The sequence below is a fragment of the Dermacentor silvarum genome, chromosome 3, assembly GCF_013339745.2.
Source record: "Dermacentor silvarum isolate Dsil-2018 chromosome 3, BIME_Dsil_1.4, whole genome shotgun sequence".
NCBI classification, from domain to species: domain Eukaryota; kingdom Metazoa; phylum Arthropoda; class Arachnida; order Ixodida; family Ixodidae; genus Dermacentor; species Dermacentor silvarum.
The window spans coordinates 134277218-134293574 of NC_051156.1; the positions used below are offsets into that span (position 1 = coordinate 134277218).

The following is a 16357-nucleotide window of genomic DNA, read 5'->3' on the forward strand; positions in this document are numbered from 1 at the left end:
GTTTCAGCGAACAGTTTCCAAAATTTTAGAGATGACCTGTGGCAGATAGTACAATTCTAGTTCATGAGCTCGTCTACTCGAAGAATCGGGCATTACTTGCACAAAAAATTGAAATGCATAATCGACTAATAAACAAAATTAACCGATTAACTTTTTAGCTAGTTACCTTATGGCTCGGGCATGTTGCAATTTACAAATTCTAGCCGTGGAGTGCGGATCCACTTTGAACTAAATCTCAGGCTGACACCAGTGTCGAGATATTATTTCTCTAACTTTGCGGAGAAATACATTGGCGTTCCAGTCACTTTCTCAACAAAACGTCGTTTTATGCATCAAAGCAGAAAAGTATGAAAAGACCAAATTATGGGATTTTACGTGCCAAAACCACGATCTGATTATGAGGCACACCGTAGTGGAGGACTCTGCAATAATTTAGACCACCTGGGGTTCTTTAACGTGCGCCTAAATCTAAGTATACGGGTGTTCTAGCATTTCGCCCCATCGAAATGCAGCCGCCGTGCCCATGATTTGATCCCGCGACCTCATGCTTAGCAGTCCAACACCATAGCCACTAAGCAACCACGGCGGGTAAGCACAAAAGTAACTTGAACGTCAATGCATTTCTCCGCAATGTTCGGGAATTATTATCTCGAAAGTGGTGCCATCATGAGAATTAGTTCCTAGTGCATCCGCCTTGCGAATTCCACGGCTAGAATTTGTAAATTGCAACATGGGCCATAAGTTATTAAGTTAAAAACCTAATTGGTGATTTTTTAATTAGTCGATTATGCATTTCAATTTTTTGTGCAAGTAATGTCCACCTCTTCGAGTAGACCAGCTCATGAACTAGAATTGTGCTATCTGCCACAGGCAACCTTTAAAATTTTTTTTGAAAGTGTTTGCTGAAACACCCCGCGGCGCGTATTATGGCCTCTGCATGTAAGAGGCGATGTTTCAATCCCTAATGCGTAAATGTTGTAAATAATTAGAAAAGCTTTTATTTTATTTTATTTTGTCGCCAGTCGTTAGCATTGCCTACTGGAAAGAGAATCAATATTGACACACATATCACTCACGCGCTTTTCACACGCCGTTGATAGAGGGCTCTGCCGAAGGGGTCACTGAAGTCTGCAGCTTTTTTTGAGGGTCCAAAAAGCACGGCAAAGTAATTTGAAGTGAGGTGAACATAGATCAACATATTCATTCTCTAGGCATAGGCTATCCATTTAGTTGGCTACCTCCTTCTCTTTAAAAATATAATAAACTTTGTCCTTTGTATACATTTAAATATATTGTGTCTGTGCGTGGTGTTCTCAGCGGAAATTTTAAAAAAATGTTAAAGTGAGGAAACACGGATTAGGTAGCCGCCGCTGGTCCTTCTAATGCGCTTGTCCTCCTAATGTCAGGATTTGCCGAAATAAAGCGAAAGTATAAATTAAAAGCCGTACACGTCCGCGCCAACAATAGTGCAGTAAGCTTTTAGCCACAGCAAAAGTGAAAATGTCGAGGCAACGCAAGAGAATCCTCAAATTATGTGGGTAACAGAACTCCGGTAATGATAATTTCGGGACGGGAGGGGGGGGGGGGGGGTAGGCAACGGATTTCCGGGGGCTCAGCCCCCCCCCCCCCCCGGGAAAATTCCGGAGGGGGCTTGAGCCCCGGAACCTCCCCCCCCCCCCCCCCCGTAGTCGGCGCCTATGAGGTGAGGCGTTGATGAACAGTGTAAATCCGTGCAACGTTAACGTTTTCCGCCTTAATTTTTTTCACATGCATCTGAAGCTAAAACACAAGGACGTCTGCATTTTTTCGGCCCTGCTTCTTGTACGACTGTGCGGAGAGACCTTTCACCTAAATTTAAGCTCGAGGTGTAACATGACCGCCTCGTTGTGGCTTCGGCGCATACCTTTCATTGCCGTGCTGCGGATATAGAAATGAACTGCCAGATATTATATTCTTAGCCTTCAACGTCTCTTCCACACGATCGCAGCCGGCCAGGCCAGTGGAGAAAGCATCCTTACTGTATAGTAGGAACATCATCCTACATTAATGCTCCTGGAGTGTACAACAAAGCAGTTCTCAGAAGGAATATTCGTGTCTGTGAGTATTTCGAATGCTGATACCATCGCGAAATACATTCATTAGTGCAGTTCTTAATAACGACTAGCCTATATGGGGCACATCCATACAGTACACATAGTGAGTGCGTATACTCAGCCGCACTGTGAAGGAGCTAAAGCGTCAGCAAAGAAACAACTAGCTTCTGTTGAAATATATGCCTTTATCCATTAAGGCTGAATAATCATTATTAGTGAATAAGGCTTTCTGTTCGAAAATTACGCATAACGTAATGAATCATTCTTTTTTTAACAACGATTTCACAAGTGCACATCGCCATATTTCATTATGACAGACCTTAAAATCACGCACATAAATTATGTTAGGGTTCAACGCGACACAACGGAAAGCAAGCGACGGCTTTTGTATGCCGCTACTTCGGCTGTTCGCGCAAAAACGTTTAGCGTTAATGTTATTGACGAGCACAGTCAAATGAAGGCTCCACTCAAAACTACGCAAGGCCCACGAGGCACAGTCACGACCAGAAGGCGCACTTCTTGGGCGGATTCATGGGAGTCCCTGGCGCACACCCGAACACGTCCGAGAACTCCACCATGTTCATCAGTGGCACAATGCAGCGGGAGCGGCCAGGGGCATAGCGTGCTACAGTTTGGCGCATGTTCTCGCACCACTTGGCGCAATGGCCGACGAAGAAGAGATGCTCGGCCGTCAGGTTGAGACCCGGAAGCGTCAGTTTCCGCTGGCGAGCGGGCAACGAAGCGTAGGCCGCGTGCGCAATCGCGCAGCCCGCAAAGTCGGCCAGGTTTTCCGAGTCGGTGGTGTCGTCGATCACCGCCTGCCGGGCTTTCATTTTTCTCTGCGAACGGTGTCGAAAGGCACCAATTAGGAAGCCGGCTCGAAGGCTCGTGAGCGGAGAGTTTTTCACATGCAGATTCGAGTGTTTTACACGCCCCCTAAACCACCGTGAGTCCGAAGGCGAGAAAGTGGCTTCAAACCTCCGTTGATACCTTCACGATGAACACTTTCTCATCCTCCTCCTCCTCCTCACTTCTCTAGAAGACACGCGGACGCTAAGCCGGCGGCGCTCTGGTTTGAAAAGGCTGTCTAGTCCACGCTTTCCTGCTAGCACTTTGTTACCGTTGAACGCTCCTGGTGCCACGCTCCCGGTGCCACGGTGCTATAAGTTTTAAGCCTTCGCGGGCGATGAGGCCCCGTTCACGGCACGGAGAACTGCAGCTGTAACTGTTGGCTACTGTTGAACGCAGCGCGAGGTTTCTCTGTGGTGCTTGCCTCGTGTGTCGCTGTCATCATCATCATCATCATCATCAGCCTATATTTTATGTCCACTGCCGGACGAAGGCCTCTCCCAGCGATCTCCAATTACCCCTGTCTTGCGCTAGCGTATTCCAACTTACGCCTGCGAATTTCCTAACCTCATCATCCCACCGGACTTTCTGCCGTCCTCGACTGCGCTTCCCTTCTCTTGGTATCCATTCTGTAACCCTTATGGTCCACCGGTTATCCATCCTACGCATTACATGGCCTGCCCAGCTCCATTTCTTCCGCTTAATGTCAACTAGAATATCGTCTACCCCCGTTTGTTCTCTGATCCACACCGCTCTCTTCCTGTCTCTTAACGTTACTCCTAAGATTTTTCGTTCCATCGCTCTTTGTGCCGTCCTTAACTTGTTCTCGAGCTTCTTTGTTAACCTCCAAATTTCTGCCCCATATGTTAGCACCGGTAGAATGCAATGATTGTACACTTTTCTTTTCAACGATAGTGGTAAGCTCCCAGTCAGGATTTGGCAATGCCTGCCGTATGCACTCCAACCCAATTTTATTCTTCTGTAAATTTCTTTCTCATGATCAGGGTCCCCTGTGAGTAATTGACCTAGATAAACATATTCCTTTACAGACTCTAGAGGCTGACTGGCGATCCTGAATTCTTGTTCCCTTGCCAGGCTATTGAACATTATCTTTGTCTTCTGCATATTCATCTTCAACCCAATTCTTGCACTTTCTCGATGAAGGTCCTCAATCATTTGTTGTAATTCCTCTCCATTGTTGCTCAATAGGACAATGTCATCTGCAAACCGAAGGTTGCTGAGATATTCGCCATCGATCCTCACTCCTAATCCTTCCCAGTCTAAGAGCTTGAATACTTCTTCTAAGCATGCAGTGAATAGCATTGGAGAGATTGTGTCTCCTTGCCTGACCCCTTTCTTGATAGGTATCTTTCTACTTTTCTTGTGGAGAACCAAGGTAGCTGTGGAATCTTTGTAGATATTTGCTAAGGATATTCACGTATGCCTCCTCTACTCCTTGATTACGCAATGCCTCTATGACTGCTGGTATCTCTACTGAATCGAATGCCTTTTCATAATCTATGAAAGCCATATAGAGAGGTTGATTGTACTCCGCAGATTTCTCGATTACCTGATTGATGGCATGGATATGGTCCATCGTAGAATATCCCTTCCTGAAGCCAGCCTGTTCTCTTGGTTGACTGAAGTCAAGTGTTGTCCTGATTCTATTGGAAATTATCTTGGTGAATATTTTATACAATACTGAAAGCAAGCTAATGGGTCTGTAATTCTTCAATTCTTTAACGTCTCCCTTCTTATGGATAACTATAATGTTGGCGTTCTTCCAGCTCTCTGGTACACTTGAAGTTGTGAGGCATTGCGTATAAAGGGCCGCAAGCTTTTCAAGCATGATATCTCCTCCATCTTTGATTAAATCTACTGTTATTCCATCTTCTCCAGGCGCTTTTCCCCTGGTCATGTCTTTCAAGGCCCTTCTAACTTCATCGCTAGTTATAGAAGGAGCTTCTGTATCCGGTTCATCACTATTTCGAATGAAAGTAGCTTGGCTGTTTTGGCTACTGTACAGGTCAGTATAGAATTCTTCTGCTGCTTTTACTATGTCATCGAAATTGCTGATGATATTACCATGCTCATCTTTCAGTGCATACATCTTGCCTTGTCCTATGCCTAGTTTTCTTCTTACTGATTTCATGCTGCGTCCATATTTTACGGCTTCCTCAATTTTTCCCACGTTATAATTTCGAATATCCCTTACTTTCGCTGTCATAGCTGCTTCCAAATGTGCACACTTCATAGTATCACTTGCCTATGCACAATGTCTTGCTCACCGGGAATGCCTGTCAACAAAGTATAGGTGAGTCCGCAAAGTGATGAAGCATCATCTACTCACGGCAGGCTTTGTGCGATTCCCGCAAGCAGAGGGTCCTCTCTGTGTAATTCGATAGGAACTCGGGGGTTGCCCACCGTCGCTTTATGTTTAACTCGTCGTACATGGTCCCATCTACGTCGTAACCATGCATCATCTCGTGACCAACTACCTGCAATGGGGCAAAATGGCAGAACTGAATGCGCACATAACAATAACGCGCAGGACTACAGAATGTTATAAAGCAAATGAATGAGCAACAAGGTCTGTTTATGCAATCCGCTCTAATTTTGTTCATCTCTATTTATTATGTAGGTATGTCTCAGACATAAAACTACATATTTATTTGAAAACTGCTAATTGCACATGCGTTGCTACACACCAGAAGTTCGGGCAACTTAACAGCGATAGCCTAGATACGTCTCGATCAACTTTACAAAAGCGAGACAATAGCATTGCACGCGATCGTGTAGTAATTCATCCAATAGCATTTGCCGCATGCACGAACATTTTTTTTCTGAGATTTTACTAACCTCACTAGCCGGAAAGGATTGGGTACTCATACATTTCATCCGTGCAGTAAAGCAATGAGACACGACCATTTCAGAGAGTATTTATTCGTTCTTGAAGACAGTTGTCTACTATGATGACTTCATCATTGGTTTGGTTTCTTAATAAACGACTTCTTGTTTGGCAGCTAACAGATGTTTTATTGGTCTGTCAATTTTTCTTTGTACTTTCTGGATGGTATGCCAAAGTAGTAGGAGGGCATACGAATTTAATTTGTTCTTGACGGACAGAAGGAAATTCCTCACTCCTGGAATTTAATATACAATATCATGTACTGTTGAATGTGCATAGCGAATTCTCGTAACTGCAGCACAAAATTGGCTTCATCGTGAGGCGCTTTCGAACTGAGCGCTCGTATGAGCCGTTTTCTCCAGTTGAACAACTCACCGTCAGGAAGTGAATGAATACGACAGCTGTACTCTCCATAAAAAGCATCAGCTAGAAAAAGAGACCAAAACTTTATCGCAAGATACCTAAAACTAAAGACGGATCGCGGAGAGCTCTCAACAAAATCGGAAGGACTGAAAATTTGCATTTACATTTCCAGCAAAGCTTAAAATTCATCTGAGCATATAAATTTTCAGACTGCTTTTGTACAAGCGAATGAAAAAAAAAAGTCTTTATTTGCTGCCTTGCTGTACTAGACTCACCAGTGGCATGCGATCGTACAACCTTTTTTAAGCTAGAAGTAACTCATGCAGAATGAAGATACCGGTGTTCTAGTACTGTCACATGGTGGAGGTCGCTCATGCACAAAAAATGATCTGTTGCCGTAACGCGTGAGGTGCAAGTAGCATTTGCGACATTATGTTGACAAAGCCATCACGAGTGCAGAAAAAGGTACAGGATTTATCTTCTAAGAAAATTTGGGTATACAGGTACTGTAAGACGGCATGATATGCAAAATAACTTACGTGGCAATGCGCATGGAATCTGCTGCAAAGAAATTGTGCAGATCTCACGCACTCGGGGCGTCGGCGTTATGGGGCGGCTATCTGTGCAGCATTGTTCGTGGGTCCACAAAAGCGTTACCAGGTGGACCAAAATCTTTGCGTGATTCGAGTATTTGTGTGCGTGACGCGAGTACAGTGAACTAGAATTAAAGTGAGAGTGCGTGTATGCGACGGTAGCGGCAAGAAGACAACGACTGTAACGATTGCATGATTTATACGAACGATCCAATTCGTGTGAATGACCGGCATAGAGGTGCAAGGTGGGTAATAAAACCAGAAACTCAAGCCTCCCGTGGTGTCATTTGAATGACACAAGCGGGTGACTTGGCAGTGAAACTGCAGCACGACCTGCATCCCTTGTGATTTTATAGCATTTCAGACGAGTGGCGTGGTGCAGTGCCCGCTTTGGCCGAGCCGTGACGACGCTGCAATATTGAAAATTGGTGCAGCGTTGTCGTACTCGGATACTACGTGCCCCATGAAAGAGGAGGCCTAATGTTTGAGTAATCGGTCTGGTAAGATGAGAAGGACTGTGAAAGTCTGGTACGAGCTTCGGGAGGAACAAGGTGACTGAGCGTTGCTGTCCGGCCTTCGGAAATCAAAGCTCATGGGGAAGTTGCTTTCCAATCGCTGTCTCAATGGATGCAACCACCACGCGGTGTTCAGCTGCCGAGATGCCGGAATCTTCTTACGCGTGCCACCAGTCTCGAGCGTAGGTAGCACTCGAAAATCAGAGGAGTGAGTCGGATTACGAAGCCGGTTGCCTAAGGACCAAAACTTACAGGAACAAATATTCAGAACTATATGAGGCGTGTGTATGCTGCAGTAAAGATACAGAGACCACTCAGCACATCCTAAAGGAATGCGGCGGGATCCACCCAGCGAGAACCGTAGGTAACGTGCAACTCCCAGAAGCGCTTGAGTTTAAAGTGGAAAGAAACATCAACAGATCAGCCGTAGAGATAAGCAAGGGACGATTAGAGTACTGGTGGAAAAAAAGCAGGAAAAAGAGGGATACGGCCTGATCTCTTAATATCATATGTAGCAGTACAAGGTAAATTTTTGAAAAAGAAAAAAAAAAGCACATCATCTCACCCTACGGGCAACCATGGTGGGATGCGAAAGCTTCGCGGGGGGTGCGCATCGAGTTTCCGTTTCGTTTCACTTGGCAACACAACCCAATGAAAGTTAAAGTGAGAGAATGTATTGAGAAGAGAGGAGACGTTTGTACGGGGTTGTTGCGTCTTTATTGAGAGATCGTACGTGATTTCTAGCGTCGGTGCGCGCGGTATCTTGAAGACAATGGCTTTGTGGTCGGTGAAATGTAGCGTCAATGGGTCTTGCTGCAGAGGGTCGAGTTAGAAATTTGCGAAGACGAGGTCTATGCACGTTCCCCTGATGGTGGTGGGTTGCTAGTGGTCTTGGGAAATGCATCGCTAAGAGTATACGTCCTTCATGTGCTGCACCAGCCAATCGGTTGTCAGTATGTCTACGTTGAAGTTCCCTGCGAGTATGAAGGCCGCGTGTCTGTAGGTCTTAGTGTACTCTACCATGCTCCTTGCGAGGTAAAGTGGTGCTGACACGCTTGAACCGCGCGTCAGCACCGTCGAAGCCCGGGCACGTATATTGCTTTCCGCGGATGATTGCACACGCGAGAGAGAAAAAAGGAGGGCGAGGAGGATGGCGCGACCTTTTTTTCGACGACGACGACGACGCTCGAACGCAATCATTTGGTTTGTATGAATGCACGATTTGGAAGCGTGGCTGTATGGCCTAGAATTGCATCGTGTTTTTGCTGTTTTTGTCTGGGGTTCCACGTGGGAAAGAACTAAACGAACAAGTATTTTTAGACGTGTCCGCCTAGGAGGACTTTGCCTGTCACATCTGTATCTTAGACAGCTGGTGAATCGTTTTATGTTTTTTTCGCAATGCTACTGACCCCTTTTTACGAACTGTGTGCCAAGTGAGGTTAGGTAGACATCTGCCAAACTTAATTGTGTGGTCAGAAAATATGCCAGGAAGCATTTCTGGGTATATGAGAGAAGTGTACCTTTCGTGTCGTATCTTACAAAATCATTTCTCCCTCGAATACCTCTGTGGCGTATCGCGGAAAAAACTATACAAAGACTTATGTGATGTATTTCTTCCCACTCCCCTGTATAGAACCCAATACAATTATTGTCCAGGTCAAGACATCTTAAAAAGGGTAAAAAACATGCCTGTTAGGGGAGGTGTCAAAACCTTCTTCGTTAAACTGCATACTAATACGCTAGAAGTAAAGACATATATAGAAGAAAAAGGAATGTTCGTGCCTTGGGGCACTCACTGTTTTATATGTAGGAAACCAAAGACAATTGAACACGTTCCGGCGGTTACTTCTTTTGGGACATACTTCAAAGAACTTTAAAAAAGACTTACCTTAGATAGCTACGGCATTAGATTTTTACCGGTCAATAACGACGAAGGCATCCCATTCGACATGATAATGCTCCTGGGCCTACATAGTATTTGGTTGTCAAGAATGGCCTATCGTCATGCAGATATTGACGCGCGGCCAATAAGGAGTTACTTTCGCGAATCTGTTTGCAGAATGGCTCAAATGTATAAACTTCATGAACCCGAACCAGACTGGCTTCCAAGGTTAGAAGGGCTGATGTACATGCCCGAGTTTTGATTGTTCCCCTTTTCAGCCCTTGATGTGCTGATATGATTGTACACCGTATTTCTGTGTGCATTGAATAAAGGCAATAAAGAAGAAAAAAGGCTGTATGGTCTAGTGGTTACGACGCTCGTCTTGGGATCTGGGGTACGCGGGTTCGAATCGCGCCTCGGCTCTTTTTTTCTTGGTATCACCATTTTCTTTTTTTCCTCTCTGTTTGGAGGCGTCGTCGTTTGTGCCCCGGTGCCGCGGCGGAAGCCGCGGTGCCGGGCGCCGACGCGAAGCGGCGGTCGTTGGGGTGTTGCGGAGCGCAGCGTAGTAACACCCCAAATAAAAAAATACTGCTCCAGTCAGGTAGACTGCTCCCTCTCTGATAGTGAGATTAAATTTGAATCATCAGAACAGTGATGCGTTTCTTTAGGAATACCATCGATCCCTTAACAGCAGCCGCAGCAGCCGATCCTTAACCGCAGCCGCAGATCCCTTAACAACAACCGCAGCAGCCCAGCGTGTTCTCCGTTCCAACGACGGCGGCGTTGCAACGGAGGCGTCCCGCCGGTACCATCCTCCTCGCCCTCTTTCTTTCTCTCTCGCGTGGCAATCATCCGCGGAAAGCAAAATACGCAGCCCGGGCGTTGTAATGGCCTCGAACGTGTTTCTGCTCTTGCCGCAGACTCGCGTTGCCTCGTCGCTTCGGGATCGGGAGCTGCCGCTCGACGCTGCCGTTGCGCTTCAACTTTCCAAGTCCGGAGTTCGGGGTCGGCTTGATAACGCTGACGTTCCACTTCGGCGTGCCGAGCCCGTGTTGCTTACGTAAGTTTCCTGCCGACGTTGACGTTTACGTTCGGCTTCCCTGACCCGAAGTTCGGGGTCCGCTTGCCGACGCTGACGTTTACGTTCGGCTTCCCGAGCCTTCCTATGCTCCGCGGCGGTGGCGCTGCCGCTGCAACTAGCGCCGACGTTGACGTTGTTAATGGCGTTTCGCACATCGTTGCACAGAGAGAGAAGGACGGAAGCACAGCGAACGCGCGCTTTATACTGCGCCGCGACACTTGCGCCGCCTACCCGAGTACCCTTAACGAGAAAGGGAGAGAGTGAGAGAGTTATATGCAATGACTTGCTGCGCCGCACCTGTGGCGGAGAGGGGGAGGGGGAGGAGGAGAGCGCACACCTGCGTAGGTGAGGAAAAAGAGGGAGAGTTGCGCATGCGCAGTATGGGTGCGGGTGACTTCCCCGAGCATAAGATGCTCTCGCATCTAATAATGAGAGGTATACAAAAATGCTAGATAAAGAACATGTATAGTATACCTGATTAAATCAAGCGGGCTAGGTGACTATTTGTCGCCGCCCTGTTTCAAAGGGGACGCCAATAAATCATCATCATCATCATCATCGGGCCGTTACCTAGGCCGCCTAGGCCATTGCGCCGAACAATATCTGTTCGCGCCGTTGGGCGGAGTGTCAAAACCTGATGTATATTTCTTACACCGTGGACCCTCTTAACAGCGCTGTGGCGCCGTTAGTGGAGCCTGCCAAACAGCTCATCAACGGTGACTGCGCACTGTTAGATACGGCCTCCCGAGCGCCTGCTGCCGGGGTTTCTTGCCAGGAATGTCTCGCCTTCGCAACCACATTGCAAGCTATTGGACACGGCCAGCCGAGCGACAGCCGGGCGCCGGCTGCCGCTGCTTGGTGCCTGGAACCACTCGACGTCGCACTGCTCACCACTGTTCGTCAGCAACCTATGCACGTGTGGTTTGTCGGGCTCACGTCCCTGTAAGTTCGCCTGCCCTCGGATAAGTGGCCCGAACGTTCACCCTACTCGGCTGTTCGCTTTCCAAGCTGGATGCCAAAGTGAGTGCTGCGGTGACGTAACGTGCGGGGTAGTGGACCGCGGGAGTGGAGTGGAGTGTATACCCCGAAGAGTAAAAGTCGCTTTTCCCTTCGGCGGGAGAAACTGGCATAAAAAGCGGCAGCGCGGAGTAGTGGTGAGGAAATCCCTGAGTCAGCACTCGTTTCAAGTCAGCACTCGTTTCAGCACTCGTTTCAAGTCAGCACCTTTCACGTCAGCACTCGTTTTGCTGTAGTTTCAAGTTCATTTTCATATTTATTTTTGTTCTTGGCCTAATGGCGGCAAAAATGCGAAATATACCAAGTTAGTTGTTCCCTTGCAAGGCGTCAGCAACCTTCAGCACGCGACATCTCTGGCGTTGGAGGTTTTGGGACACCGACCTGGCAGAGCGAGCTACCAAGCGTCCCGGGCAAAAATTTTCAACCTCGGGAATCCAACAGCAGCCATGGCGATGGAAGCAAATGCTTAAGAATGCTTTGTTTTTTTTTTCTTTTTGTACGCCACTAAATTTGTTTCTAACGGGTGTACGTGCAGAACAGCAAATGAAGAATGAATGCTGCGCCCAAATCCCAATTTTAGGCTTCGCAAACCACTCTAGTCGATAAAATAATATTTAAAATTACATATACTTACCGTGCCAATGCCGCCATAGTTGATAGCAGGAGGAGCTCCGGTATAAAAGAAGGGGAGCTGGAGAATAGCGGTTGGAATAACCACAGTATTGACATTAAGAACGTAGAAGGCGTTCACCATAGTTTCGTCGAAGATCCAGGTCTTCTGGTCTGTCCACGTACGATGACAAGAAACCGATCGTGCCTCCCTCCACGCGTTGAAAAATTTGTCCGGAGCCACGTCCGGCACTGAATCTGCGGAATGTGATGGACGCAGGGTAGGCTGTATTGGTCAGAACGTTCCCAGTTCGTGAGCTTGTACGCATATGCTAGCCACACATGAAAACTTTTGTGAGCTTTCGCTGCCGTTGCATTGAACAGATCAGTAGGAACGGGAAAAACGCTCACACCGGTGCGCGCGACAGGAGTAGGAGCTTTATTAAACCTAGAGTTAGCTCAGCGTCAAATCACTTTAACTTGGCATAGAAAAATCCACCTCAGGCCGTTATCTGACCCCGTGATATGTCCATAGAGTAAATGGTAAATTTCCCACAACGAATCGAAATGCAGCGAGCACGTCTAGCACTAGAGGATTATCTATAATGATAATCTTTGTAGGACTTCTATCATATTCTAAGGCCGCCACAGCCCTCCCAAGTCCCTCCCAACGACATCCGTCGACGTTTAGGTGTGAATTTATATCGCCGTTTTTTTTTCTCTCTATCCTTTACATTGTAAGTTGGTTGAGCACCATCGCGCAGGTGACATGGAAGCGCGAAAGTGGTGCCTACCTTTCTGAGAACTTCAATTTGTGTAGCTGGGGTGTTCCGGAGAGTAGACTAAGCAATGCTCAGTATAAATCTTCATTTGCCAGGCAGCACTCAGGGCAGGATGCGTTCATTCTGAAGCATTTTATTTGCTGTGTGCGGTTGCAAATAAAATTGCAAAAGCGCTTGGACTGCAATTTTCCCCATTAAGTCCACAAGATATACCTTCGCATGTACTATCGTAACAAATTCAAACGCGAACTTGATTAAAAGACTAGGATTCCGTTATTACGTTTCGCGGTTCGACTGAAATCGTAACAGTGCCCAAGCTCAGACTCAACAAAAAACACTCAAAATTGCTTAGGCTTGATCACTTTCTACAGAGCACTACAGGTTAAAATTTGTGCAATACCAAGACTAAAAGTGCTGATTAGTTATTTTCTGTTAATTTTTCCAGTTATGACGATGTGAACGTGGAGCTTCTATCATTTATAAGATCACGCTGCGTGACTCAGCGACAGAAATATGCATAGCCTGGCTACCGGAAACTGTATTTCAACGAAAACGTCGTCTGGTCTTTAGTTTTGAGTGGCTCAATGCTAGGTGATCCTACAAAACTAATCAAAATTAGCGAAATCCGACGACTACGGCACCACTCAGTAAAGTTTAGTTCCTACCCGGGCGATCACGGTCGAGCATGAGCAGTTGTATTTCGATCGAAATTCGAGAGCAGATTTTCACTTACTTCAGCCTGTTTATAAAACTGCACCAATAAATATACACAGTAACAGTAGGGAAGCAGCGCACTGCTCCATATACCCTTCTTGATTGATGGCAGAAATTGGCCAATAGCAGCCGCGTAGGGGATTACGCGATATGACGGACTATACCAGCCGAAAAGCTTGAGAAGCCTTTTGTTGAAAAGATAATTTGAGAAAAAGGGTCACTGTGCACTTCGCTCGCCATCTCCACGCGCCGCTCACGACTGCAAAACTCAGCAGCGTAAGCTATCCGCAGACTGCATTTTTTTTCCACCGAGCCCGAGGGGTGCTTCAGGGCCCATTTAAGCTACCACGTTACCGTGACTGTCTTTTTTTTTTCATTTTTTCACAAGATGCCACTGCGCCAACTTTCTTCAGCGCTGCCTCAAAAGCAACGACTAAAGGGACTAGTGCAATATGTCAAATTGTATCATATTATCTGGCCACGGGCAATACGATTTCCATAGTTCTTTCACGCGATGTGTGTGCTATTCGGTCGCTGGAATCTGCTGACCGTAATATTTCTCCACGGAGGCGGGCTCTAGCCGCTGTCCAGGACTTCCCACGTAGTACATCATGTTTGTGAGTTTCTGGATGACCACTTGACGCACGTCGCCTGTGACCCAGCTTGATGTCTTGAAGGCTGTCCGGAAGGCATCTCGAATATTGTCAACCATTTCCGAAGCCTCTTTCAGCGTCTTTTGGTTCGTCACTGGTTGCCATGCGCCAACACAAAAAAAGTACGATTCGACTTACCTCAGTGCTAGTGAGATGTTCCACAAAACACTGATAAACCAACAGTTAAGTATCGAAAACCGAAAGAGCAGAGAGGTGGGCAGAATATTCATACAATATGCATAGGGACCTTCGTTTTAGTTTTGTATTTTCGAAATTCGGGGGGAGGGGAGGGATAAATAGGAGTGTTATTTTTAAAAGGTAAGACCGGGAAGAAATCGCAATTTTTGTAGGCTGGTAGCCGAAAGTTGGAGTTTTCTTAGCACCTATCAGAAATTAATAAATGTCACAAACAACAGGCATTGGTCTCCTTTTGGAGAGACATGTTCTATTTTAACAAGCGAAATTGCTCAAAGTAACACAAAATGACATAGTTATCTGGTTGCAAGTCATCTCACTAACATAGGAAGGTAAATGTTTATTGGCAGGATATTGGTAGTTTCTTACAAATCACACAAACAGCAAAAGGACGCGTACTTCGCGATCCCTTGATTAACTTGTTCTCCCCCCTTTTTAACAAAGCAAAAAGAAAAAGCACGAACAATAGCGCACGCGAGCAAGCTTCGCAAGGGGTGTGACGCTTGTAAATAGAAGCCCTTGTTGACACGCAATATTATTTGCATTTTGATCAGTTTTGTATCTATCCTAGGCCCCTCAGGGCTTTAACTATACCTTAGACGGACCCTTTACATAGGAATTGCCATTTACAAGGCATAGCAATATCAGTGGTGCGTTCGCTGGGTTGGGGATAGAGGGCGGTGTTGTCCTTTAAGGTGGCCATCACGTCAGCGCTGTTCACGGTGTTTCGTTCTAGCAGATATGCTTTTAACTCATCCTTTAGCGCATGGACGTTCAGCTTTTATGAATGGCCCGTGTTGTGAATCAATTTCTGTCACGCCGCCAAAGCCACGGTGAAAGCTCGGACGCTTCAAGTACGCCAAGGCGCGAGCAACCGCTGAACAAGAGTCGCAGTTTTGCCCAAAAGGTCGATGCATCGATTGCGATAACAAATTAGTAGACATCCGTACGAAGTAAGGATATTAGCTTTATCGGCCGCAAAAACTTGCAAACATTCGCGTATTAATTAAATTAGCAAGCACGGTGTCACGCGGTCACCGGTAAGCATGAACACATCTAGCTCGATGCCCATGTAAACTCGCTGTCAAAACGCTGCAGTCAGGAAGTGTGGGAGCTGCAGCTAGCTAGTTCACCTTCGTGTTGTCTCTCGCTTCCACACTAACGAAACGCCGAAAACACAGCGCATACGGAGATACCGGCATTGCGTGTACTTTGCCCACATCGCAGATCGCTCTGAAGATGAGGCCTGCGCGGGCGCACACTTCGTCCACGTCGCAGGTCGCTGTCAAGATATGGCGACCGCGCGGCCGCGCCGTAAGCAGCAGCAGCCGCAGGTGTAGAACGCCCCCCCCCCCCTCCGTCGCCCCCCCCCTCCCCCCGTGCTTCACGCGCTTCCGGCGCCTTTCTTCATCGCGCACGCGAGATTCAGCTGCCATTGTCGCCTAACCCTCGTAAGCTTTCACTCGCACATACAGCGCACGGCGCGCGGCGAAGATATTATCGTGCTTGGACTTTATAAGGAACATCGCGGCGATGGCCACGACAACGGCGACAGCGGAAATCCGCTTGGAGTGTATATATAACTGCGACCGCAATCATATACGTACACGAGTGTTTTCGCATTGCACCCCCCTTCAGTTCCGTGGCCTGGATTTAACCCGCGAGATTCAGTTTAGCAGCGCAACACCATAGCGACTAATTAAGCTACTGCGCCTGCTTTAAAAAGATATCGGAGTTTCGCCTGAAAAGGCAAACATCGATTGCAATAGCAATTTAGTGGACAGCTATATGAAGTGAGAATAATTGTGTTATCGGCCGTATAAATTTAGAAATATAATCACGCTGACGTGTCAAGTATTTTTCCGAACGTGATAGAAGGCCGCGAATAAACGCAAAGTGCGACGAGCGGCTAGTCGCGCGGCAATTCTGCGTGTATTCGCGGGCTTCTTTCACACTCAGAAAAACACAATTATGTAGCACGTATTGAGCAACAGAAAGCTGTATTGGCCGGTAGTTTTTCGTGGTGCTCTACAATTTTCTCATTGACACTTTGATAATTAGGACAGTACTTCTCGAGTGAGATAATTATTTACAATTACCTAA

At 46.8% G+C, this 16357-nt stretch overlaps 1 protein-coding gene across 1 annotated transcript; it reads right to left on the minus strand.

Annotated features, from left to right (window-relative positions):
* Positions 1-2590: 2590 nt before the first annotated feature.
* Positions 2591-14118, minus strand: LOC119444801 (neprilysin-1). The gene is made up of 3 exons (XM_037709143.1): positions 13956-14118; positions 11936-12168; positions 2591-2932 (listed from the first exon to the last, which is right to left on the minus strand). The coding sequence occupies exons 1-3, from the start codon at positions 14116-14118 to the stop codon at positions 2591-2593; spliced, it is 738 nt and encodes a 245-aa protein (XP_037565071.1).
* Between the last annotated feature and the right edge of the window lie 2239 nt (positions 14119-16357).

Bases quoted from the DNA above. Each gene is read 5' to 3' on its own strand.
- LOC119444801 (XM_037709143.1), bottom strand. From the start codon at position 14,118: ATGGTTGACAATATTCGAGATGCCTTCCGGACAGCCTTCAAGACATCA. The intron at 12,169-13,955 runs GTCAGCAGATTC...CACATTCCGCAG, and splicing joins CTCCGTGGAGAAATATTACG to ATTCAGTGCCGGACGTGGCT. The intron at 2,933-11,935 runs GTAAGTATATGT...CACCGTTCGCAG, and splicing joins ACTATGGCGGCATTGGCACG to AGAAAAATGAAAGCCCGGCA.